Below are 25,941 nucleotides of genomic sequence, written 5' to 3'. Positions count from 1 at the left end.
GTTTGTAGATGTATTTTTCTATTTAAATTGTTAAGCAGTAAATAATTTTATTAATAACCTGCAAATAGCTGCTAACCAGGTGAGCTGCAGGATCTGACTGCATGCTCCTGCCTCACTCAGACTGAAGTGAGCTGCTGCCAAAAAGTGCCAGTGTTCAAGCTGACATGTTTATCTAACAAATAACGTGGGTAGAGCAGTGCATGCAGCCCTGGTGCCCAGCTGTTGGCACTGGCTTGAGCTGCAGTGCCTCAGCTGTCGAAGTTCATGCAATCGTTCTCCCCCCAAATAAGCAATTTGCTCTGSCAAAGCCACCACTGGTGCTTTAAGCAGAAAAATGTGGGAGCTAAGGAGTGCTCTGCCTTCAGCAGGCACCCTGCAAACTTTGCAGGTGTCGGGTGATAGTGGAGGATATGTCAGTGAACAGGTGCTGTCACACCGCTCTGCTGGTAGTGCCAGCTCAAATGCAAAGCAAAAAAGTCTTACCTGTGTCTGCTACACGTGCTGTATGACCAAGCATTTCAAAAGCAAGGCATCTTCTTAGGCAGCTGGTAGGTATCTCTTTTTTTACATCCCTTTCAACTTTTCTTGACAGGGTGTTGGCTAATTTTGATATTTCTGAAATCTGTGGGCATCTTTGCTTTGATCAAAGCAACTATGAATTTTAGTTTTATCTCCTTTCCTTTTTAAAGTCCACTGTAAGGCTGCTGCAACCACGTGGGCTTTCAAAGGGACAAGCAAAGGCTGAGTTGGTATGCAATGGACTTTGACTTCATCCTGCAACAGGAAGGCAGGAACACTTGGAGGGCAGGAGGAAGATAAGTAAGGGATATTCTTTTGGAGCAGCATGCTGCCAGCACACCACTTCTGCCATGGGTGAATGTGCAGAATTGTCCTGGAAACTTGTATGCATGATGATTTAACACATAAATGTCTATCCTGTGTTGCTGGGTTGTGCTTAAGAAATCCTGGCCAGCTCTGTGGCAAAGTGGGAGAACTGACACYGTAGAGCAGTGCTTGCTTGCCCATGGGACATTGTAGTGTGAGGCTGAGGCTACTGAAYGACCTTCCCAGGGAGCAAAGCACCACAGCACTGAAGATGTGTGGGGGAATTGCTTCAAAGAGCTTGCTTTGAGGTGCATGGGTGAATGTTGAAAGCAAACACAACTAAAAAGGTTCACAGAAGTTGGATGTTATCCAAATGAGTTCTTTCACTGCATCTATTTCCTTTAGTCAAGTATGTTGTTTTACAAGCCAGGTGCTGTTGTGGCGGAGCTGCTGAAAGCTCTCAGAAGGTTTGGTCTAAGCTGAATTTGTTGCAGCCGGCATGCTGCTGATACCCACAATGCAACACCATTCTCATCAGAAAGAAGCACTTGCAGCGTCCTGAAGAACACTGTGCTTAACTGTAGTTATTCCAAAAAAGTAGTAAGATGCTGTAGTATATGRTGTTTCTGATTGTTCTGACAGCTGTGCGAGGAGCATCCTGCATTCAGAGAGSCAGTAGCTTTCTGTAACATAACCCATGCTGCTTTCCTGTCATCCAAGAAGCAGGTTTTGGACCCCAGTTTTCACTGTGTTGCATTGACTTGGTGACAACTCTGGGTTGTCAGCTTCTGCAAAGTAACTTTTCCAATTGTGTGTCCGTGTTTTCTTCCTCAGCTGGGTGCAGTGTGATTGCCATGGTGTTTCTGCACTTGTCTAAAGTTTTCCAGGCTGGAAGGAAGTAATGCCCTTTGGTCTTTATCTTGGAAGCTTGCTACTATGCCTTGGTGCTGTGGCACAGAGGTGGGATGTGTCTCGGCCACTGGTGAAGGCAACATCTGAGGTGACGTTGCATCCGAGTCATGACACTTACTTCCTGTGCCCACCAGCTAGMTAGGACCTCGGCCTAGTGCCCTGGCTAGGGCAAGGCTCTCTTCCTTCTCAAAGACAGACCAATGTCCAGCTCTTCCTCTTACTGGCTGTGGACAGCAATAAGCCTTTTTTATGGACCAGGTTGTGCAGAGATGCTGTGAGTTCCTCCTCTTCCTCTTAGTTGGCTCTTTTGGGTGGTACGCATTCAGGTTTTTTGATTGGTTGATTGGTTGAAGTGACATATCTTTTGTCTTTTGAAAAATTTGCTCTAGAAAACATGACTCTGCTTTGAAAGAACAGTGCTTTAAAAGGACATCCTTGTTCCACTGCTCTCTCCCTTGGTGGGATTCATTTGTGTCTGCTCTCTGAACAAGTATCACCTGCTTTTTTCTGCTCCTGTTGGCCCTGGGATGAGTACAACCTGAGGAGAAGGAACTGGAATTAATTCTCGCTTGTGTGATATTTTGGCTTTCTGAAGTGCCAAGGCACTCTTACTCTGGGGAGACTCAAGTCTCCCTCATTCTTTTTTGGAAGTCAAGACCTTTCTCAAATGTCTAAGGTCACTTCTGCTCCCCAAAGCAATGGGTCTCTTTGCCCCTACTCCAGCACCCTTGTGAGTTCCTGGATGCCACCAGGAAGCTGGTGATTCAGTCAAGCATTGTGTTGTTCCTTCCTTTTGAAGCAGAAACTGTCTCGCTCTCTGCAGGCACGGTGTGGCTGYGTCTGCACATTTAGTTTACTGCTAATAGAGCTTCTGCTTTACCCATTGGTTCCCTTCTCCAGGAAGGGCTCCTGAGAGCAACTGCAGCTTTCCCTTTGCTCTGCAGAGTCTGTTTAGTTTGCACATATTGCTGCAATGATTGCTAGATTTCATCAGATGAGAGGCGCATCTTTCTTAATAGCTTATGTAATTTCTTCCAGAGAGACACATCGCATTAGATCTTTAATCCAGCAAGCTGCTAAGGGAATGCACTCAGCCTCCACGTATTTGCTATTGATCTTTTACATGGCCCTAATGCTGCGCAAGAGACTTTACCTCTTGTGGTAGCTGGAGCTAGCAAAGTGAGAGCCTTTTGGGGGGGGGGGGGGGGGGGACACTTGGAGGAAAAGGTCTGCCTTGCTCCTTCGCTTCCTCCCCATCCTTCGTTATAACGTCATGTCCTTTGAGTGTCAGGGAAAGCTGATCCCTCTCCACACTGTGTGCCTTGAAGTTGCATCAGCTGAGGTCTGTGTGGCCTGAGATAAGACGTGTAAGAACTGAAATGTGATGTTGTAGCACTGTTTTGAGCAGCCCTGTTTGGAGAGGTCACTTCTAGCTTTCATTTCCTCCCCCCCCCCCTTGAAAATCCTTGCTTGCCACACTCCCTTAGGAGCTTCGGGGTTGCTGACTGTTTTGGAGATCTCTAGCTTTGGAGAGGTTTTCTATAAAAGATTCTTATTAAAAATCAGCTGATATGTTGCTGGACTTGATGGTGTCTGTGTTATTCCTGCAGTTGCTTTTACAAGACTAGTGCTGGGTGCTTGTGGGCAGGATCCAGCTGCAAGGGTGGTGTAGGGGAGGGAAGGGACTGCACTGGGCCATCTCACACTGTCAGTTCCTACCTTTGCTGATTTGACTTTTATTTTACTTTCCGCTATCTGTCCCTGCTTGGTCCGACTTTCTTGTTCCTTCGTCTCCCCTACTTCCAATCCTCACAGCTCTCCCTGCAAGATGGTAGTAATTTGTGAGGAAAGCCCTTGTTCGTTTTTCATGGTCTTCCACCACTGCAGCTGTTGACTTTGTTGGCAATTGCTTTTGATATAAATTTACGGTGACATTGACCTGTAAAAGAGTGAATCAAGGACTTGAAGCTGGTGCCTGGGGTGTAGCTTAATAAAACATAATCTGCTTCTGTGTTGCTCCACAGATACAAGGCAATTAAATAAAAAGATACATGTGCAAATCAGGCTGATTACAGCCATGGGATGCAGCTTGGGAGAGGGAAAGAAAAAATGTGTTGGGAGTGGCTGGGATATCTGAATATTTGGGAGGCTGGAAGAAGATGTGATAAGTGTGGATTTACAGAGCTTAATTGTCGTATCAGTACTTCTGGATGAAGCCTGTCTGCTCACGAAGAAGATGGTTTGCACTTATTTTTAACTGTTCTTTCTCATGTTATTTATCTTCATTTGCATCTTAGAGACTTGAAAAGTTCTTCATACACTGCATGTCTGTGCTGTAGTGCAGCTGGGCACCTGGGATGTCTAGACCTAGCCTGAGGCCGGAGAAGCCCATCCGTCATCCTACTCAAGGGGTAAATTTGAGACTGGCCACTGCAGGACACAATTCAAAGAGATTTGGGAAGCAACCAGATAGAACCTCAGATCAGACTCAACCTGTGGTGCTGTGCTACTGGTATGGGTACTCTTGAGTGCTCTGCATTGATGAAGTGATTGTAGTGTGAAAGCTGCTTAAATTGCCAGAGCTACCTTATTATTAGTTAATCTTCCTGAGCCCTGTGAGTCTTCTTGTGCTGTTATAAATTAATTCATCTGTGATGCTTTTGTGGGTCTGGCTGTGCTCATCGGAGGTCGCATCTCCATGTGTCGTGGTCAATACCGTCTCGTCAGCAGATGTGTGTAGTGGAAACATGGCCTRTTTGTTGTGCTCTGGTATTTTTGCCTTCACTGCTTGTTTGAATTTGTCCTGCTCCATGTGCTAGATACAAAGTGACCTTTAAAGCGTATTTTTTTTTTCTGCATGAGCATTAGGATGCTGCCTGATTATTTCCCCAGATGCTTTTGAAGTGCTTCTATGTGCCYGGAGTTGTCAGGGGGAGATCCTAGCTGCCTGCAACATGCTAAAGAAGATGGGGGTTGTGTGTGCTTGATTACTTGCCCCCATACTAGGGTGATGTGGGAGAGTCCTTCCCTCTGTGTGTGTCACTCCTTTACCCTGCTGGCGTGGAGACCACAGGATGGGGGGACCTCCCCTAGGGTGTTCAAGTTGAGACAACTGTGAAAGGAAAAAAGAAATCTTTGTTCAAGCAGTGCTAGTGACAGGGGAGGGGAAGTAGTTTTCTGGTGACTAGCTGCTGCTTGGAGACTAGAATTAAATTCACAGCTGCTGTGGAAGCAGATGTGGTGCAGAACATCACAGCCTTAGCTGGGTTTAGTGGGAAGAGTTTTACCAAAGCTCTACTGTTGCTGCACCTGATCTTTCCATGGCACTAGTAGCAGAGGGGAGTGCCCGTTTCACTACAGATGGAGGAACGACTTGGCTCATTTTGAAAAAGGAATGACTGGGAAGACACAGCTGCATTGGAAATATTACCCATCTTGGGCAACACCTCAGGATATTAGAGCAGAATGATTAAAAAACCAAACTGCATTTTTCTCAGTTTGGATGCTGCAGAGCCACACAAAATGGTCTGCTGGCTGTCACAGATGCAGAGGGCACCAGCAGCTGGCCAGTTTGCGAGCTGTTTGGCTGCATGGTGTTGGCTCGCTCTTTCTATACTCTGCAGCAGCTGAAAGCAAAGAAGCCCCAGAAGTATGCTGTGCTTCCCTAAAAGTGCTCTGCCAGGCTGATCATGGGAATGCTGCCTGAGGCGAATGGTAGAGTCATCTGTGCAGCTGGTAGAGGAGATGACCCATGTGATGACCTTCTAGGAAAGACCATGTTGGGGAAACCCATCAACTTTTGTTTCTAATCTACTTCTGCCCAGGTTGGCCTTTTGCTTTTTTTGTGTTAAAGTGCTGACGTATTCAGCCTCCAGAAAACCAGAAAGACTCTAAAGAGAACGACAATTGATACAATTTTTTTGCAGGGTTGTTCCTTCCCCCTCTCCCTCCCCCTCTCCCCAGAGTCTCTCTTTTGGGGTTTTGGGGAGTGAGAGGTTTTGTTTATGTGCCCCCTTGATGTGTGTTTGGTGAGCGTGTATCCATGGATGTCACGGCGGTGTGATAARAAGTTGTTGACTGTCCTCACATGAGCAGCGCATTTCTCATACTGCCTGGGGGTGAGGCTTACATGTCGATGTTTTGAAGGCATTTGTGAGTCTTTTTGCCAAAGGGAAGTTGGAGATGGACCCCTGAGAGCATTCGGTGGCTGTTGGCCAGTTGGAGACCGGCATGGAGGTACTCAACAAAAGGAGTACCTCATTTACCATGTTGTTGTGGTATTTGAGGCCTTCTTCATATTAAGATATCACACCTAGAGAAACCTTCCCTGAGCRAGGGACAGCCTGTTACACACTTTGAGAAGAGCCCTTCATGAGACYTAGCTGCCAGGACCTGTGATAACTATGTAGTAGAGAAGTACTCAATGACCTTTGAGCTCCTTTTAGGAGAGAAATCAGAGAAAGCAGTACCTTGACTTTTGCCTTGAGGCCTGGTAGAGGAGATGCATGTTTATTTTAGTCAGTTAGGATATTGTACAACATTGAGCATGCTGTTGAATTGCACCACTGAACTCTCCCTGCCTCCTGCAGCTTGATGATGATGATGTCTGAGGCCATTCCCCAGTGCCCTGTGCCTGACGTTTTGGTCTCTGCCCCAGTGTGTTTATCTGCAGCGCTGTAAAATGCAAGGTCAGGGAATTTGGACCTAGGAAGGAAGTAGGAGCCTCTGGTTTGCTGTTGTGCTTCCTTACTCTGCTAGGATGTTTTCTGCGGTTCCCACCTATTGCTTTCACAAGCATTGAGCAGGGAGAGGTCCTGCAGGCCAGCCAGAGTGAAGCCGACTTGTATACTGAGAGTCATCCTTGTTTGGGAGGCCATAACACTGCTTACTGGTCTATTAAAGATGCCAGAAGAGGTTTCCTTTTTGCTATTAGTGGCCAAACTGGAACATGAAACTTCTTCATCCTGCAGGTAAGATGCTGAGAAGTGCTGCTGATGTCCTGCCTGACAAGTTGAGAAACGCTGGTGAGGCGTGATGTTATTGGCAGTGTGCATTTTGTGCTTGCAGATAGGTGTGTAGTGCAGTTGAAACAAGCTTTCTAGAAGAGTGGTGAACAAACCCCTGTGCACTGCATTCCAAGCTTTTTGCCCGCTTTGGAGTGTTGTGAGATGTGCTACTTTGCAGACTGCTTTTGTTTTTTTTAGCCCATGATAGCCTGGGTGTGTGTGAAAACATTTATGCATAGAAGTACTGTGCATAGAAGGTGTAGCAAGTACCGTGTTCTATCTGACACCCTTAAATGCTGGTATTTGGATCTCAAAAGACTGATGTAAAGAACTGTTGACCATCAGTGGCCCATGCTGCACCATTTCCTCCCCTATAGTTGTTGGCACCTGATGAAGAAATTTCACTTTTCAAGTTGCTTTCATTTTTTTAAGTGAAAGGCATATTTCCCACCTCCTGGTTGTTTCCCAGCAGTCGCTGTCTGGAACAGTTGCTGTGAGTTATTTTTATCTTCTCATGTTGAAATGGTGTTTTTGGATATTCAGGCACCTCGCCGTCATGGAGCACGGCCCCGGCTGCAGTACTGAGACCTCCTTCCTCTGCACTGTAGGCAATGTACAGCTTCTGTTAGCTGGTTTCTTTCTCTCTATGCTAACCCTGACCAAGCAGAAGCACAGTTTGATGGACCCTAGCAGGAATATTCATAAAAAGCTGCTTCTCACTTTCTCTTGGGGTTTGAATTATGCCAGAAATCCAGTGGATCCTTAACCGTGTTTGGCAGAAACACCCTTGACTAAAGCCCGTGGCCAGTTAGCACTTAAAAGTTCAAGTTTTTTTGAATGTGTTTCTATACAGCTGTCCTAGTTATGTAGCAGTTATGCTGCGTGTTAATTTTGGCTGGCTTTTCCTCAAGCCTGTGAAATGTAGACTTTGGGAGAATCCAAGGTTGCTTTTCATTGCCCGTGTATCAGATCTAGCCGCAGCAGGGCTAAAGGATAAGTTGCCTCACTACGTTTATCTAATGGAAGTTACTGAGGCTGCATGGGTGGACTGGTTTGTTTTTGGTTTGTACAAGACCAGCTAGGTGAACTGACTCATCCTGTGGCTGCCTGGTACGTCTCTACTCACTTCTGGGGGAAGGTATTTGCTCCAAAGGTTGTAATTCCTGTGCACAAGTAGATGCCTGGGACAGCAAACCCCACAGTGTGACGTGAATGACTGTCCCGAAGTAAGTCCTCATCAGCCTCCCTGGTGTGATGCCTCCCCCCTTTACACAGTATTGTGCCAGCATCCTTTGAAAGCAGTAGGGTAAATAAAGAGTTAGGGTACCAGCCAAGAAGACTTGCTGTGGGTGAAGGGTGTAGGATATCAGCAAAGTCTCCCTTCTCTTTCTTCCCTGCTCCCAGCATAAACTTTGGTCACACCACACAAAGATGAAATTTTGCCTTTGGACCGTGTAATAGCGTGAGTGTAACGTAAGTTTATGGAAAAACAGGACGGGAAAAACTGAGGATSCTTAGGGCTTGTGCAGATTAACTTGAAATACCATGGATTCTAGTGCAAGATATTAAAACCTCCCAAGTGTCCTGAGGTTTCCTGGGCGCTTTAAATATATTTGCTCCACAAAGCCACAGCTAATTTCACCGCTTTCCCCTRGGTCTACCAGGGAAAATTTGGACTGCAGATATCCTTGAAGTCGCAGGACTTGAAGAGCTAGTATTTTCCACCTAAGCAGGTCTGTAATTAAAGATCTTTCACCACCGATGATATGATGAGGCTCTGACTAGGGAAAGCAATGAACAGCAGGTGTATGGCAACTGAGATTATTTCAGATGGTTAATCCCAATGTGTCAGGTGATTAGTCCCGATATGTGCGACTTCAAGGAGAAACTGGTGCTGGTGAACCAGGCATAAGAGAGGACTGTTCCTCATCAGCAATTGAGATAGGCACAGATAATTGTTTATAAATGCAGACTGCTTTATTGATTGTAGGTCTGATAGTCTCTGAGCCTGGAGACTTCTTGTTTAATATTGATTGTTATTTTTCTTGGACTGAAGAAGTTAYGCTGGACTGTCATTACATGAATTGTTCATTTCTCCATTTTCTGAAATGTTTTATCCTCTTAACAGCTTTTCCACTACTACTTCTGAGTTTTGCCAGTGTTTTTTGGAGGAAGAACAATTGTTTCAATGACTTCTGAACTATGTCTGCTCACAGGCTGGCTGAGGATGAGGATGGGATAGTTCACACCTTATTTGCCTCACTTCGGCAAAGTCCAAGTTCGGAGTTTTGCATGACAGAATTAAGCAAGTTTGGGGATGGATCTCAGCAGGCAGTGGGGTGCAGCACCGTGGTACCTCCACGGTGTGAAGCAGAGTACAGCACCACTTGGCTTTGCTGCCTATGAGCGATACCCTGGGCAGCTCCAAACAGGCAGATTTTCRAATTACTTTGCCTTTGGTTCTCTTTTTGACAAATTCCCTCTCTGTTACTTCACTGGTGCCGTTTTATACTTTGAGTTCAAAAAGACTGAACAACTGTCCCCTGCTCCCTGCTTGAGGAAGACCAATTTTCTCTTTCTTAGGAAATTTATAAAAGCACACTTGACTCCTTCAACTGGTTGTACTGCCATCTGCTTTTTGCTGCCCTTATCTTTCTCCTGCCAGCTTGAGCTAGGTTTTTGTGCTGTCTTCAAGGAGCAGGCATGAGGGCTGTCACTGCTTTGGAAAGGTAGTCATCCCTGCATGCACTTCGATTTAACTGCACAGAGTTGCATGCAGGGAGAACCCTTTCAAGTGGGATGAAATAACTTGGTAACTCCCGCTGATCGGGGGTTAAAAAGGGAATTAGATTGCACAGGCACACACATCCCACGCTGCCTTGAAAAGGAATACATGCTGATGAGTAGCTGCAGGCAGGTAAACAGATCAGCTCTGGGCTTTCAGCGTTGGGTTCTCCACAGTGAAAGCTGCTGCTATTTTCTCACTACAGAAACCAACCCACCTTTTGGGTGGCAATTATGCCTCCATCTTCCTGGATACATCTCTACGAAGGTGAATTTTGAGCCAAACTCAGCAATAAATACTCTGTAATATACTCATTCATGCTACAGTGCTTTGGCCCTGGTGCACTTCAGCCTGCAGGGTGAGGAGTTGGGTGCTGCGTTCCCTGTCCTTGGGTGCAAAGGGAGAGGCTTTTTTGGCAGGCTGTGAGCAGGGTGCCACCAGCCGAACTCCCAACACCCTGGAATATATCTCAGCTGCTTAATGTGGTTGATCCGCCTCCCTTCCCTGGGCTTCGAGCACAGGAAAGCGACCCAAATCACAAGACAAAAGGTGTTTGAAGCCTGTCCCCGCGTAATTCAGTGCTACTTCCAAGAATGAGTTTATTTTGGCTGTAACTTGAGCAGCACATTTAATATACTGCTGGGATTAGCCTAATTTTACAAAATGAGTTATAATGCAGCAATATGATGGGAAAATTAGTAAATTGATGCGGCTGGTTTATGCTAGGTATCAGCACAGAAATTTGTATGTAATGCAATATAAGTGACAATTAAAGCAAAGTGCCTAGTTAGACTGAAATTATAGTGTCTCTAGTATACTCTGCTTTTTATTACAACTATATTAAAATGCAGCACTTCCGTAGGGCTTTACGTCTCTGCTGATAAGCGTGCGTTAGTCATAGGGTTGTATCATTTATTTTGACTCAGTAGGAGTTGGTCTCCAGAAGTCTCAGGCCACTCTGGAAAAGTGTTTTTCCAGAGTTGTGGACAACATCAAGGACCTGCAGTTTGTTATGCCTCCATGGACATGATGTGTGGCTCTTTGGCAAAATGAGATTGCGAGGCTCCCCTACCTGTAAGGATACAGCAAGGTGATGAGTCTGGCATCAACTAACGCTGCCCAAGGAGTAAGCAGCTCATGTTTGCACATGATACACATGTTTTTGTTTGACTTCTGCAGCAAGATACGGTGCAAAAAGGAAAGAAGTCTTGCATTTGGAAGAATTTGATCCTCTTGAAACATTTCTCTGACCTAGAATTGGCTTTGTTAAAGATACGTGTGTACTGATACTGCTCTTTGGTTCAGACATGAACGGGATGCTATGTAGAATCATTTTAAGCTCCTTAAATGACCTGGGCATTTGGACCTGCTGTATAACTTTGTAATGTAGTGTTTTAATAGGGTGTGTGTATGTGCATGCACACTTTTTTTTTTCCTGCTTTTTGTGGACCTTTAGAAGTTGCTAGCAGTGTTCTGTCTGCATACATATTTCTCAGATCACTTCATTCTTGCRTTTAACGTGCTTCTTTGCATGCATGTGATGACCTTTTGTTTTTTGTTAATTCTGTGAAATATTGTATTCCACCTTTGTTTTTATGGCTATTCTGCAACATTTGAAAGCCACTCTTTTACACCAGTGAAAGTGGAATAACTGGTTGTGAAAAATGGAGACTTACTGGGTGTATTATTTTAGAAGAGAAAAATTAATAGAAGAATTTAATTTCCTTATCACCAAGTGTTAGTACTCAGAACTTCCTTGCCCTCTAGAAATTCCTCATTATTGGCTTAATTCTGTTTGTGTGAAGTTTGATGGAGAGCTGATGCCAATTGTGACCAATTCTGGGGGGGAGGAAGCTTTAAAGAACAGTTTTTAGCACTTTGGAAAATCCCTGTTTTAAAAACTTCTGAATTACCCCCTCCCCCCCCCCAAAAAAAAAAAAAAAAAAAAAAAAGGCAGGTGCTTTCCTAGATAACTTGGAGAAGCTAAACCACATCTCTTCATTCTTCCCCAAGCTGGCACTCAAGACAGCTCATAACAAATCATCTCTAATTTGACCTGAAGGCACAACTGTGTCTTGTTTCCTGCAGGATTAAGAAACTTGTCCTTGCTCAGTTTTTCTATGGAGATCTAAATAAGAATTTTCTGCTGCGGGAGAGACGAAATCTGGCCACAGCAGATAGTAACTGTGTGGTACCAGGCCCACCACGTAGCCCTCTCTTTTCCTGACCGATGGCTCTGTCTTCTGCTTTGGACAACCTCACCGTTTGGTCAGAGGATGTCTCAGGGTGGCAAGGCAGAAGCGCGTCCTGCTCCAGGCTCCATCCGTAGCAGTGATGGGCAGCAGCTTGTGCTTCGGCTCTTCCTTTGTCCAAGTTCATTGCCTTCCTAGGCTGTTCTGCTGTTCTTTGTAGTTTTATTTTCAAACCTGTGTATGGGGCTCCACTAAAAAATCCTGTTAGACTCCAGCCTCTGTAACACTGTGGAACCTTGCAACAGCGAGCTCTGCTCTCCAGGTATCTGCTAGGCTGGGAAAGAGCCGTATGGAAAGGAAGCCTTCAAATAATCCAGGTCTTGCTTATAGAACTGTGAACATCAGCTAGCTAAAGCCTAGTTAACATCTAYATTAAAGCTGTCTTGGGTGGAGGGATGAGCTGCCAAAAGCAAGCCAGAAGGAGAAAGGAGCAGCAGGGTCTGCATCAGCTGTCGTCCAGCTGCCAAGGAGACACTGTAGGAGCAGATGAAGAAACTGTCAGCTTTGAGTAGTACCCTCTTCTTCCTTCCCTGTTCCTGTCTAGCCACATTTGAGAAGTGTTAGCAAAATAAAGTTSCCCAGGGAAACATCAAAGAGGCATCCAGATGCTGTTTGCTCACTCAGGACCCAGGGGTGAGGTGACCAAAGACTAAGCAGTCTCCCGGAAGTCAGATTCCAACTTCATTCTGCTCACATGAGCCTGCCAGAGGTGACTATTGACCTCAGTGAAGCTACTTTCCAAAGGACTGGCTTTTGGACAGTCTCATGATTTTGTGTTATTACAGGCTGGTATGAGGTAGTTGTTAAGACTCTTGCCTGGAGAATGGTCTGTTGTGGTAGTTGGTAAGTTAGGAATCAAGAACATTCCCATGCCTGTGTTGGCTTCACTTTGTTCAAATCGACAGTTTTTAAATGGGAAATACTGGTCTCTATTGCCCTAAGGAGCAGATATACAAGGATGTGCAGGATGGACCTGAGAACCACACTGGTGATGTGTATGTCTGCAGCCAAAGGAGGGAAATGCTTTTATGAATGTTTGGGAATAATCACTGTGCACCCATGGTGCTTATGTGTGGCAATGACTTGCGTAACTGCAACAGAAGACTCCAGCGCCATACGCGTTCCAACTTCTGTTTTAAGAAAAGCTCTTCTACAGCTTTTTTTTTTTTTTAATCAACTTATGTCTTTCCTGGGAGTTTAATGCTGCATTTTCAGAGGGAGAAACCCCACCCTTACCCTCCGAGTTGCCAAGAACAGCTTTGAGCTCCCTTCCAGAGGCGCCTTATGTAGTATCAAGTGTCAATCCATGGTGAGCAGGCCCCAGCTATTTGAACGGGGGTTTGGGATGCACAGAAGGGAGCTGWGGCATAGAAATCCCCTCTGGAATATCTGTTTTTGGTAACAGATGGAGGTGTTTATGGATTTGGTCTGCTGAGAGATTTTGGATATTGGAGACTCTTAACCCCACCCCCCAAACTGCACCAGATGTAGGGTTTAGTAAATGCAGGGTTGTTTCTGTTCRTTTTTCTGGTGCGGGAACTGTCTGGCTCATACCATGATGAAGCTCACTGCATTGCAGGAGACCTGGCTCTTTCTGTAGAGTGGCATGATTCCTTCCTACCCTGTACCCAGAAAGGGCTCGTAGAAAAGTGATGTATCCACAGCTGTCGTGCTCAGGACCCTGCCTGTGCTGGCYGCCTCATGGCCTCTCTGAGAAGCTGCTGTGGTGGTGAGACAGGAGGAGGGCAGGGAGGAGGGCAAGCTTGCAGGATGGGAGACTGCAGTGCAATGATGGGCTGGCAGTAACCTCCTCTCTCTGCTGCTTTGCCCATGAATGAGACTTAGCAAGTTGGCACAGCCTGCGGTGGTGATCAGGCCAGGTGCTTCGCCTGCCCTACAGACGGTTGCTGGGGAAGATGGACTTGTCGGTTGGAACATTCATCTGTCAGCCTCTTCCTCCTCTCTCTCTCTCTCTCTTTTTCCTTTTTTTTTTTTTTTACAGCTCCCCAGAGTGCCCTTTTGTCCCCCAAACAATGCTACTTTGCAAATGCCAAAAGCAGCCAGTTGAACAAGGATCTTTTGAGCAGCGCTGCTACTTCTCCGCCCTCCCATCAGGCTGTGCAGAGGAAGAGGAGAAGAGAGGGGATTCAAATTAGCCTTACTCGGCTTTTTTTTTTTTTTTTTTTTTTTTCTTTCCCTCTCCTCTGCACTTCTCCCTGCTTGCTTCCTCCCAGCCAAGCCCCTCTCCCATTGCCCTTTGCCTGCCTCTGTAGCAGATAATGTCTTCTCCTCCAGGTAGCTGTTACTGTTGTCCTCCAAAGGTATCTGTGTGCCTTGAAACCTAGCTGCCTCCAAAGAGAGCCGGCGTTACGGCTTTTATCTTCAGCGCTGGAAAACCGAATTTGTCCCTTTCTGTCTCTCTGAGTTYTCCCCCCTAAGCTGCTCTGTTGACCCCCCCGCCTCCCACCCTGCTCTTCTCCAGCACCTTTGACCTCCTTTGAGGCGATGCATTTCAGTGTAAATGGTAATGGGGAGCTGATGCGAGATAAGAGGGGTGAAAGTGTAGCGGAGGAGCCATGCATGCCAGTGGAAGAGAGCGAGGAGCAAGCAGGTGCTCTGTCTTAATCACTTCCTCTGCAAATGAATTGATTAAAAAAAAAAAACACAAAAAACAAACAACCCCCCCCCCAAAATCTAGTCTGCCCTGGCAGCGATGGAGTTCATTTGAGAGAGGAAGCAGCGGGGCTGGCTGAATGGCTAAAGAGGTAGACAGCGTTTTTATTTTATTTTATTTTTATTTCCTCCGCCTCCCCCCCCACACACACACTCTGTGCSGAGCGATGGGGCTGGGGAGGAGGCGGAGGAGGCGACCGGCGTTGCCGGCTCTGGGACTGCCGCTTTGTGCCCGCGTTCGCTCGGCACAACAGCAGGGCTCTCACCGCTCGGCTTTCTTTGGCCAGGATAAATTAGCAGCTGGTGGAGTGGGGAGGCAGGAAGCAGAGATAGTTCAACAAGAAGGAAATAAAAATAAAATAAATAATAATAAAAAACAACCCCCAAGCCCCCGAGGCAAGCATGATGACAGTYGCTTTGAGAACCGCGAGTAGCTAAAGGCGATGTGGGAGGGTGATGGGAGCTGGTGACAGCGCGCAGGTAAATTTGGACCCTGCCATTTCAGGCACTGAATTCAGAGCGGGGAAGTGCAGGAGAGCCCAGAGGAAGAGGAAGGTAGCGAGGGAGGAACGGAGCAGGATTCGGAGAGACGCGCAGCAGGATTTCGGCAGCGGAGGGTCATCCTCTGCTGAAAGCAGGCTCTCTGCAGTGCGCTGCTCTCAGCAGGGGAAACAGCTAYGAATGTTTTGTTTTCTCATTTATCCTTCAACGTGGCATCCACGACGGAGGGATCAGAAGGGCACGGATGTAGCTTGCTGATCTGCCACTTGAGTTAGCGTTAGCTCTCTGTGCTGTTTTCTCCAGGGTCTTTACTGGCACGGCTCGGGTTGCGCTCGGCTACCCCTTTCTCTGGATGCATTTCACTGACTTGATCTGGTTTTGCTCACTGGGGTGTAGTGAGATTTTTGAAGTCCTTTCTTTTCCTCCCCCAGCCTCCACCCCCATGTCTCCTCTCTGCTGAGCTGGCGTCAGACACTGAGGATGCAAAGACAAATACTCCTGACTAGGGGAGATTTTGGGGTAAGATTTCCCTTCTGGTTTGGCAGACTCCCTTTATCTACTGCTTGCTGTTGAAATTCTTTGTGCTGGAGCTTGGGAAGYAGAACCAGCAGGTGACCTCTAAATGCATCAGGCTTGCTTTAGGTGTCTATCCCTCTCCTTGTGCTCAGGTGTGYGGTGACAAGCTGGAGAATCGTGTCGTGGAGGTGTGCTGTCAGAGGCGAAGGGGTGCCTTCTGCATGGGAAAACGGAGGAAGGAAAAATGATGATAAACTGAATAGCTGCAAGAAGAGCAAGCGGGGATCCTTTCTTACCTGCTACGACCCCGTTGGTGTCCATACGCTGTAGGAATAGACCTTTTGGAAATTCAGCTGGGCAACTGGTTTTGAGTGTCTCGTGGGCTCCTGCTAATCTGGACAGCATCTCCTCACTTGGTTGAAATCAGAGCCGACCTGGACTGCCTCCTGGGCACCTCGGCAGCCAAATCCCGTGCTTTTGGCTCTGCCTGCRGGCATCTTCCAAGCTACTGTTTGTGGCAGGGGCTTTGAGCCATGTGCTGTCAATATTGAGGAATTCTTTCCAGGAGGCATTTATTATTATTATTATTATTAATCTCCTTCTTAATTCAGCTCTGCAGCAGCTGCAGCATTACGATAAATAAATACACAAACCTGAGCAGCTCTGCTCAGCTCGACTTCTCCCGTTGGCTAAAGGGAGGCTGGGCTTGCTTGCTTCCAAATTTGAAAGATCGCWGTCGAGTGTGTCGTGGACTGTCCAACAAGTAATTCTTCACTAAACTCCTCCTGCCTTGGGCTGTCTTTTTCTCTTCCTCTGAGTCCTAGAGCTCCCTCCCCGCTCTCCCCTGCAGCTGATGAAGTGCATGGGGTGGTGAGTATGCGTAGGGTGGAGTATGTGTGAGCGCGCGGTTGGACGGGTGCCCACGGATGCCCGGGGGTGCCCGCTCGGACGTCGCGGGGGCGATGGCTTCGTTTGGGAAGCTGACGGAGTACTTCAACCTGAGGAAGTCGAGGAACGAGTTRCGCTCCGAGCGGCGGGGCAGCCGGCGCAGCGGCAGCTATTGCTGTAGTGTCACCGAGTGCAGGTATGGGGAGACAACTTGTCTGTCCTGCTGTCTGTCCCAGCCCATCAGTGTGTGTCCGGGGGGCAAAGTGGGTGTCTGTGGAGTATAGCTAGGGGAGAGCAGAGGGTTGGGAGCTGCAGTCTTTGGTGTTTTGGGTTCCCCACCCCCCCATCTTCTGTGCCCTGGGATTGGGGAGGAGGTAGGCAGCAAGCTCAAAGCTTCTTGTAAAGTCTCTTGATTATTGCATGGGGTGTCTGAGCCTTGACAAACTCATTGCCTTGTGATGTCTCTGGAAGGCGCTGTGCTTTGGCGTCTGCGTCTCTGCTGAGAACATGTTCTGGGTGTTGACCGTGCGTCTTGGACATCTGCTCTGTGATTGCCTGCACGTATACCTGCTCGTCTCTGCCTTTTGCTTTCTGTGTCGTACYGCTGCGCCTGCCGTCTTCTTGCGCTGCCGAGGCTCCTGTGTCAAAATCACCCTTCCCTTTCTCAGCTTCTCCGTCACATGCAAAATAAGCAGCTGCAGAGAGAGGAAGAAGTTGTTTGACAGCTGAAGTTCAAAGTGGGCGTATGTGTGTCTGCATGCACACACGCGGCATTAATGGAGTCTCTCATTTCCAGACGTGCAGCGACCAGGGTGAAGGCGGAGGGGTGGGAATAACCGGTAGCGTTCATCTCCTTGCGTATTCCCTTGTAACYGTCCAAGGTTGTATGTTAAAAGGGTTGCTCTGGATTTATTGTTGGGAATGGGATGTAATGGTGAGATGCTCTTTTGTCTCCCCTCTTCCTCCCAGCCCCTCCTCGCGGGGAAGACAGATGTACAGTTCATTTTCAGAGTGTTTGCAATAGCAGTGTTGATTGAAATGGGGAATAAACTAGGGGCAGAGGAGAAGTGGCACTGTACTGACTGAAAATCCCCATGAAGCATGCTTTTCCCAATAGTAGAGTACTTGTGGTCACCGCTAGAGACAGCAAGGCAATCCCAAGCTTCCAAGGATGTGATGCTTTTTTTATTTTATTGTRTATAAACACTACTATTACAGTTAGAGAACTGCTGTATGCCTGGGTGGTTTACTTCAAACTGCTCATCATGCTTATGGAGGAGAGAATTGCTAGTYCTTAATGCTGCTTGATCTTGATGGTTGGGTCTCTTGATGGGGCAGAGAGACAGACTTGCCAGCCAGAGAAGTGGTGGGTCCTCCCAAAAGCTGCCTCCTGACCTGCACAAGATGCCCCCCGTCCCTTCTGGAAGGGCACAGGTCTGCATGGAGACTAACTATGCTGGTGCCCCAGATCAGAGGGCTCACCTCAAGGGTGGTTCTTAGGTTTGCCACCCTCACATGTCGGCTCAGGGAAAGCCAAGCCTCTGTCAGCTTCAAAGGCTTATATTAAAAAATAGCCCTAAGATACCAGCTCACCTTCTTTCTTGGTATTTGAGCATTTCTTATTTTATAAAGGATATTAAAATGCAGATCAAAAAGGAGTTGGAGATTTGTGACATGTGCCCTTTCTGCTGCTCTCTGTGTCACTAAAGAGACAACGAGATGTGACGTGCTGTTGCTGTTACTGTCTTCTCTTCACTTGGACTTCGGCGGAGATAGTCGTGTCTTCCCTGCTTGCTCAAAACAAGGAGTGTTTCATCCTGAAGTTCAGAAGAACTCATAGTTGAGCTAATAATTTGATTCTGCTCTTTCATGATGTGACACTGGGGAAGACTAACACTGTAATCCAGCTATTAAGGTGTAAACCTCGATTTCAGCCCACACATTTGCTGTGCTTCGGAAAGGACAGGTTTGCAGGTGTTACCGAGTTTGTGATGTTCCTGGGGTTTGCAGGTGTTACTGAGTTTGTGATGTTGCTGGGGTTTGCAGGTGTTACTGAGTTTGTGATGTTGCTGGGGTTTGCTGATGTGCAGCCAAGTGCTATGTGTGTGACAAGGACGTGCCATGTTTTGGCTTCTCCCTGGCATTAGGGAGATGAGATGATGTTTCTGGGACTCTACACTCTATTGATACCCCATACAAGGATGCTAGAGTCTTGAAGCTTTGTATTTCACAGGGGCTGGGGAGCAGTTTCCCTTGTGAAGGAGATGTCATGATGCTGTCTTGGCTCTGGGATATTAGTCATGAAGTTGACATTGCTGGTACGTAGCTCACGTACCAAACCTTCTGGGGTGATACTGGCTATGGACACATTTAAGTGCTTCCGTGGTATAGAGGTGTGACTAATGGTGTGTGGATGTGGTTACCAGGAGTAGATCCTTCTCCAGTGTGTCCAGGTGGTACCAATGTAGTGATAAAATGTGTGTATGCAGACTGGGGCCTGAACCAGATTGGAAATGGGACAGTGGAGTCTGAGTCAAAGGGGTTTGTGCTCTCCTTCCTCCTTTGTGCATCTTCCAGTGCTTGTTACCTTTCTCTGAGGTGGCTGGGTGACTGCGTGGATGAACTCATTCCATGCCTAGCATTTATATTCCCAGTGTTACTGACTCCATGAGTGATAAGGCCCCCTGAGTACATGTGGAGATGCTGTGCCTGTTCCCTTGATTGCATGAGATTGATTATGGAAGTAAAAATAAGTACTGATTGAATCACGCGATGCTTTTGAAATCAGTGTCACATTTCACCCAACCTACTTGAAGTATTGCCTGATATTTTTCCAATATTTGTACAATTTGAGGAGCACCAGTTGAGACCGCCATCCCAAGCTGAACTGACCAGAAAGACAAATACTTTAGAAACTGAATTCCTAAAAAAAAAAAAACAACAAAAAAAACAAACAAAACAAAACAAAAAAAACACCAGCCAAAACCCCTGAAAGTCTGTTTTTCCTCATATGTGGCCCTGTCTTCTCTCTAGGTAGGGCTTTTTCTAGCTCTTTTGAGCAACATTCTGTTTTTATTTTATTTCTTGATGCTAATGAGGGCAAAATAAAGAAATGTGATGCTTGGACCCCTCCATTTTCATCTACCTGTTAGGATGGAGATATGGGAGATCCTTCATCCTGGGTTTCCCTAGTGGACGTCTTAACAGGCTTTCTGGAGTCTTGCCCTGGCCTTTGCATGGTTCAGGGCAACAAGGCACCAGCTGCTCCTCTTCCTAAAGTCTTTTTGCCCATTGGGACCACAGCAAACAAATTTAAAGGTGTGCACTAATTGGAGTTACTCTTCTAAATGTGATGGCTCCACTCATCTTCATAGGAGTTGGCAGTTATTAGCACATGTAGAGTTGTGGTCTTAAGTAATCTACCTGTGTTTTTAAGCTATGCCTGCAGATAAAGCAACACATTTGTGGGTGTTTGAGGAGATCTGTTGCATTTGGGAATTTTTGTTGCGATCAGCAGGGCTCAGACTTGTGCTGGGAGAAGGAACCCTGCCATAGCATTGTTTCTTCCCATGTGCAGGTGCTACCGGCCAAGCTGTGTGTGATCATTGTAGACTCTGTTCAGGCTTATTACATGCCCTCTGCCCTTCTGCTCCATTGTGACCTGTGGCACTGTGTATTTTCAGTCCACAGAGCTTTGTCAGGGCTCTCCTGTGTCAGCTGGAGGTTTTTTCAACCTGAGACTTGTTAGTTGTGCTCAGTGAGAGGATAGATGTTTTACTATGGTGTTGTGGTGTTGGCCCATTTTTTAAAATCAAATGGGCTGTCACATCTCCAGGGGTTGTGGACATCAGAGGGTATCCCCATGCCCATAAGCACCAGCTTGTCCTGATGCTAATGACTGAGCAGAACTGTATCAGCCTGTACCAATCGCAGAAATACGTGTAAGTGATTTACTTGCAAGAAGTTACTGCAGTCTAGAAATGCCTTAACAGACAAGCCAGATGTTCAACTTCCTTGGCTTTCATGGAGTTTCATTGGTTTGTGTAAGGTGAAGGCTCGGATCATTGAAGATGTTGACCTCTGCAGCTCAGAGTCTTATCTCATGGTGCCAGTATTAGCGCATTCATCCTGAGTACCCTGCATGTTGGCAGGGTGGGTTGGAGATTCCGCTTTTGGCACAGAGGAATAATGAGAGTAACAGGCAGATTATGCAAAATAGCATACATTTCTTTAATTTTAAACTGAAAGTGYAGCACAACTGATTCCAGATTTGTGCAGCTTTCAAAATTGGATCAGAAAAATGAGGAAGGCTATTATCTGTAGCTGAGTTGAGAAAACAGAGTTGTTCTGCTTTGTATGCTTGGACAGAAGGAGACTTTAGGAAAAGCTGAAGTTTTCAGAAGCAGACTGRTGCTTTTCCAGGCTGTTGTTCTTAGCTGACTCTGCCTAGCGAGGAATTAGTCTTGCAAACTTGTGGACTGAGGTCCTGGGCACTTGCAGTGTTTCTGGAAGCAAGTGGATCCAATCTAATGTCGTTTGATGGAGGGAAAGCTTTCTGGAGAATTTCTTGAGGAGACTTTTAAAGCTGGTCTCAACCGAAGTGAAATGCTGTCAAAGCAGTTCTCCAACGACACCAGTCCTTTCCCTAGATCTGTGACTAGTAACAGTAACAAATGCTGTCTTATTAAAAATCCCAAATACCATCCAGGGATGACATTCAAGAGAGACAAAGCCCACTTCAAGACTGTTTGATTTAGTGGCTTTCTCTCTTGGCCCAGGATCATTTTTGTATACGTCTGCTCAGCTAGCATCCAGAGGCCRACTCGTTTCCTCTTTCAGTAACCCTCATCTCTCCCCTGCTGCACTCCTTTGTGTTCCCTAGCCCCCAGTAAGGTCTCTGCAGAGGGTCTTTGATGTGCTCGTGTTGAAGACACTGTCCTGGTTGTGGTAAATGGGATTGCTCAGGAGTGGCCCTAGTGCAGGGAAAGAGGGAGGAGAGATTTATGCCTGGGTTTAGATTTCAGAGTTTCCTTCCAGGGGAGACCTTTGGCCTTCTGGTTTGAGACAGTAGAACCGAAGACACGTGAAATCTTCAGAGACAAAGAGCTTATTCTCACAAATTGTATTTTCTGTGGGCTCCAGGAGAGGAGCTGTTAGTTTCACATGCTGGTTGGTTGGATTGCAGTGGAGCTAGGCTGGATCTGTGGTGCTGTGATGTAGCAAGACTTGCTGCCAAGGGAAAGATTTGAATGATCAAGAGCTATGAATCCTTGTTCTTAGAAAAACATCTTCAGTGCATTTGTAACTACTGTTCCTTTCACTTTTCCCCTAAACCTGTGGGTGATGGCAGTGGTTTGATGCATTTTCCTTGATTTGATGCATTCTCCTTAGGTGCACTGGGCATAAATGGAAGGTTTCATTGTCTAGGGCTTGCAAGAGTGACCTATGTGGGAGGAAGCCGGTCACAGCTGATTTCAGCTGGCTGCAAAACTGATGGAAACAACCCATCACTCATCAAAGCATTGCTACTCAGAGGAGGCCATGGCACTCCTGTGCAGACAGATTTAAAAAAGAGTGGGGACTGACTGCAAAAGAAGTGATGCTCTTGGGGGACGTGGAGAAGACACGTAGAAGGAGACACTGTTGAGGATACGGTTGGAGATGTGCTCTTGGAAGAGGACATACGTCCCTGAGGGATGATAACTACTGGTGACCCACATCGAGGTGAGGACACCCTCAGGGACTTTGGTCGTGGGTGACCTGCATCGAGATGGGAAGCCTTGGAGGATTTGTGCCCTCAGGCAACCCATGTCAGGGTGGGGGCACCCCAAGGGATACCCATGGTTGGTGCAGAGATGCATGTGACCCACACTGATGCGAGGAAAAATCATTAAAAAGCACTAATTAACCACCCATCCATCATTTCACCAAAGGAATTGGCATAGACTGAGTGTAAGGGGCAGCAAAACCAAGGGGAGTTGAGCCTAGGAAAAAGAGACGAGATGTTTGGCTTAAGATGAGCTGCGGAGGTGGGAGTAAGGATGTTAGCTAAAGTTCTTGCTTAGTTGTTTGTTTTTCTTTTTTTTTCCTTAATACCCAAATTGGTAATTGGAAGTTGATGTTAACTGGCAATGAAAAGTCATGCAGAARATCAAGAGCAGTCGAACCTGTTTTGCCTCTGTCATTAGGATAATTTCCAGCTGAAGGAACAGTGCCCTGGGCTCTGCTTTTCCACTTGCTGTGTTAACACACCGTGGCTTTGGGTGTCCCTGTTGCTCCATTGGAGTGTGTTCTGGGCCTCTTTGGAGGTTGGGCCAAAGAATTGCTTTTTGCAATAGGGAGTTATTTGCTCATCCTTTGGTATTTTTCACATGAACATCCTGGTTTATGTTTCTGGCTGTGGAGTTTGATGGACTTAGAGGTGGGTGAGTGGGGAGGAATAGTGAGTGTTTTCCTGCTGGGATTTTGCTTGGTTGTTTTGGGGTTTTTAAAAATATCTCTTCAGCTCTGCAGTATGTCTGTGCTAAAGCATACAGTCGTGATGAGGAAGAGGGGGAACTGGCAAGTTCTGGAGCCATAAAACTGTAATGAGGGAAAAAAAAAATCCTGTGTTAGCCTCACAGAGTATGGCATAGATTAAAAAATAGGCACATCTTCCACCTCTGGCTTACAAAAAACCCTTGAAACATGTCCCTCACTGAAACAGCACATTTCAGTGATGTTGACTTCTTCAAGCTTGTTGGGGATGAGCTACTACCCCATAGTGACTAAAGCATGAATTTGGCCAGGATATAACAGTTTATGTCCTCCCTGCTGTTAAAGGCCTGCAGAACATGGCTCAGGAGCTTCATGTCTTAGCTTAAAGGTGTATGTACAATCCAAGCAGAGAGACAGAGGCTCAAGGTTGTTCTGTGTACCTGCCCACAATGTTTAGTCCTGAAAATATGCATGGACTGTTCTTCCAGGGTACTGTGTCTGTAACTCGAGCTGGCTAAGAGATTTTAAACAAACGGTAAAACTTTGCCCCAAATAGCATCTTAAGGGACACTGAAGTTCTATCACAAAGTGGCTGGTAGTTTGACCGACTTCCTCATTTCTTTTTTGACATGTTTTGAATGAAACCTTTTAATGTCCAAATGATATTTTTATGTGGAAAGATACCTGTGTTTTGAAAGAGAAAACAAACAAGGAGCTTGGATGTTTTGAAAGTTGTGTTTTGGACTGAGTGAAAAGTTTCCACCTGAAATTAATAAAAAAAAATAAAAATAAATTGTTTATGGCAATTGAGGGTCAATTGACCCTCCCAGCTCTGACATGTACCTTGCCTGATGAAAGGCTAGCRAAAGAATGTGTGGTGCATGTATTTGCATTTTTGCTGCAACACATTGTAACCCAGAAAAACATAATTTTAATGCAAGCGGTGACTGTCCATTGCTGTTATGTGGAAATATTCCATGTTGATGTCTAACTAGGCCAACCTTGAAATAAACTCCTAAATCCATCGTTAGTGATTCAGATAGCAATGACCTGCTTTGCAGAAGTGCTGAGCGCTCATTAATCCTGTTGATATTAACAAGCAGCAGCTGCTCAGCATCTTTACGACTTAGTCCTCCTTGATTGTGCACCCAGGCAAGAGTAAGGAAAAGAGCTTTAGGAGTCTGGGCTGAAAATTTTAGCTGCAGTGCTTCTTTCAAATGGAGATGTGTTTTGAAGTCAGGTGTTTTGGTGCAGTTTGCAGGGTGCCATACAAGGGTGGCAACTGCATGGCTGGATGACTGTCCTCCCAGTGCAGCTTGCATATTGTTGGGTGAGGCTTGCTTGAAAATGGGTGTATCACTGCAACTTTTTCTCTCTGTATATTCTGTCCATTTAGCTAGCACCTTTTGTATAGGTAGTCTTAGATCACAGCCTTGTAGCCCATGGTTGCAGCTATCGGGGTGGCCGGCTACCTCTTAGCTCTTGCATTTGCAGCTGGCTCCTTTATCCTTATGAATTCTACGATGGTGGTGTGGTGTGAAGTGAAAGACCACATCTTCTTCCCCAATTGCTATATCTTCAGGCAGTACAGGTGTTAAATCCTTAGTGTCTCAAGAATATGACAAGCCATCAGACATAGCTTGCTCTGTTTCATGAGCAGAGTGATGGTACCAAGGGAGGAAATGACATTTAGCTGTTGTTGCCTGATTGAGCTGGCTGGGCTTTGCATATTAAACCTAAAGAGACTTTTTAGGTTTTCTCTCAGAGACATTTTTCTCTGTTGTTTGTATCACTCTGTAGTCGTGATCTAGCAGGAAGGAGTTTGGGGGAAAGCGTGGAGTTTCCCAGTGAATGCATACTTGTATCAGGTCTTCCTTCACTTGTCTGAACCCAACAAGTCCTGGCCTTGCTCCATGAAGGTTTCTGTGAGCTGAGTGGGATGGCTCGGAGCTCTCATTCCTGTCTATCCCACAGGCACATGCAAAGCAGTGGGAGTGCAAGTACTATTTTTCCCTTGGCAGATCAATTTTTTGGTTTGAGCTTACATCTGTCCTTGGAGGATTCAGGACTGCTTTTGGTTGGGTTGTTTTTGAGGGCACAGTAGATTCTGCTCTTTGAAAGTGCTGAGGGCTACATGTGCATGTCATGGCTCACTTGCTAGGTGCCACGTGTGCCCGTTACATTACATTAACTCCATGGTTGGCAAGCCAAATGCTTGAGAAAGGAGTTGTCTAGATGTGCCAGGTCATTCATGGGAGGAGAGATGCAGATACCATCTGAAGGCTGGAGCTTTTATATGTGTGCAGAACACATCTGGGGTTGATTCCCAGCCGTTTGGGGAGCTGTGGTGCCATTKTACAGCCAACATTCAGCAAGGCCAGGTGCAACTATGATCTAGTTGCTGTAYACATCCAACATCTCACTTTGCTTGTGCCATGCCTGGTGCACGGCCTGTGTATGCATTTCCAATTGCAGCATGTAGTAACAAGGTCACAGCTCTGCAGCATGCTCCTAGTCTCAGACAAGGGCTGCTGGGTCTGTCCTTGCACTCATGGTCATTGTATCAGACCCTATTATGTTAGCAGTGAGAAGTGGCATAAAAAAAGCCGCTTATGGCTTACTTTACTGGTCATCTCTGCCTTTAGATACTCCTGAAATGCAGAGCTTGCCTTTGTGGCTGTGAGTATTTAACACATCTCCCATAAAGGCACATGCACACATGGACCCTAAGTGCTGGCTGGAGGGTTCAAGTGTTCTAGATCTGATTTTTCAGACAGGCCAGAAAAGCATATCTTAGCATCCTCTGTCTAGCTTTGGAGGCCATGTTGCATAGAAAGCTAAATGATGTGATTTCACCCAATTTTCTTCCTTTATCCCTAGCTTCTGGCCTCCTTTTGAAGGCTAATCTTTAGGACAGGAGATGAGGTTGGAAGCCAATTATTTTTCACACAAGCTGAAGCTAATTTTTGCCTGGAAGCTTTTTTTTTTTTTTGCAGAAAATTGATAATCATGTGGGATTGCCTTTATTTCGGAACCAGGTTGGAGTGGGTAGCAGGAAGTGGAGGAAGATTTAAATTGGTATTAAGGGGAATTACATACGTAGCAT

The 25,941-nt window shown here is 46.3% G+C and overlaps 1 protein-coding gene across 6 annotated transcripts in view; it reads left to right on the top strand.

The window, feature by feature from the left end:
* LOC146594720 (ankyrin repeat and fibronectin type-III domain-containing protein 1-like) overlaps positions 1 to 25,941 on the top strand; it is a 302,120-nt gene that overhangs the window by 43,701 nt on the left and 232,478 nt on the right. For 2 of the 6 annotated variants that reach the window (XM_085307014.1, XM_085307009.1), the window contains exon 1: positions 16,356 to 16,554. The exons of the other annotated variants lie outside the window; for them this stretch is intronic. In XM_085307014.1, coding sequence (XP_085163140.1) covers positions 16,397 to 16,554 — 158 coding nt within the window. In that variant the 5' untranslated portion in view covers positions 16,356 to 16,396. Of the gene's footprint in view, positions 1 to 16,355; positions 16,555 to 25,941 lie in introns of those variants that run through there. 6 annotated transcript variants of the gene reach the window in all.

Source organism: Rhea americana, unplaced genomic scaffold (genome assembly GCF_003343005.1).
Source record: "Rhea americana isolate MKP2758 unplaced genomic scaffold, rheAme1 scaffold_250, whole genome shotgun sequence".
Taxonomy (NCBI): Eukaryota; Metazoa; Chordata; class Aves; order Rheiformes; family Rheidae; genus Rhea; species Rhea americana.
The sequence above is the reverse complement of the archived record's forward strand: the minus strand, read 5'-3'. Positions and strand labels throughout refer to the sequence as shown.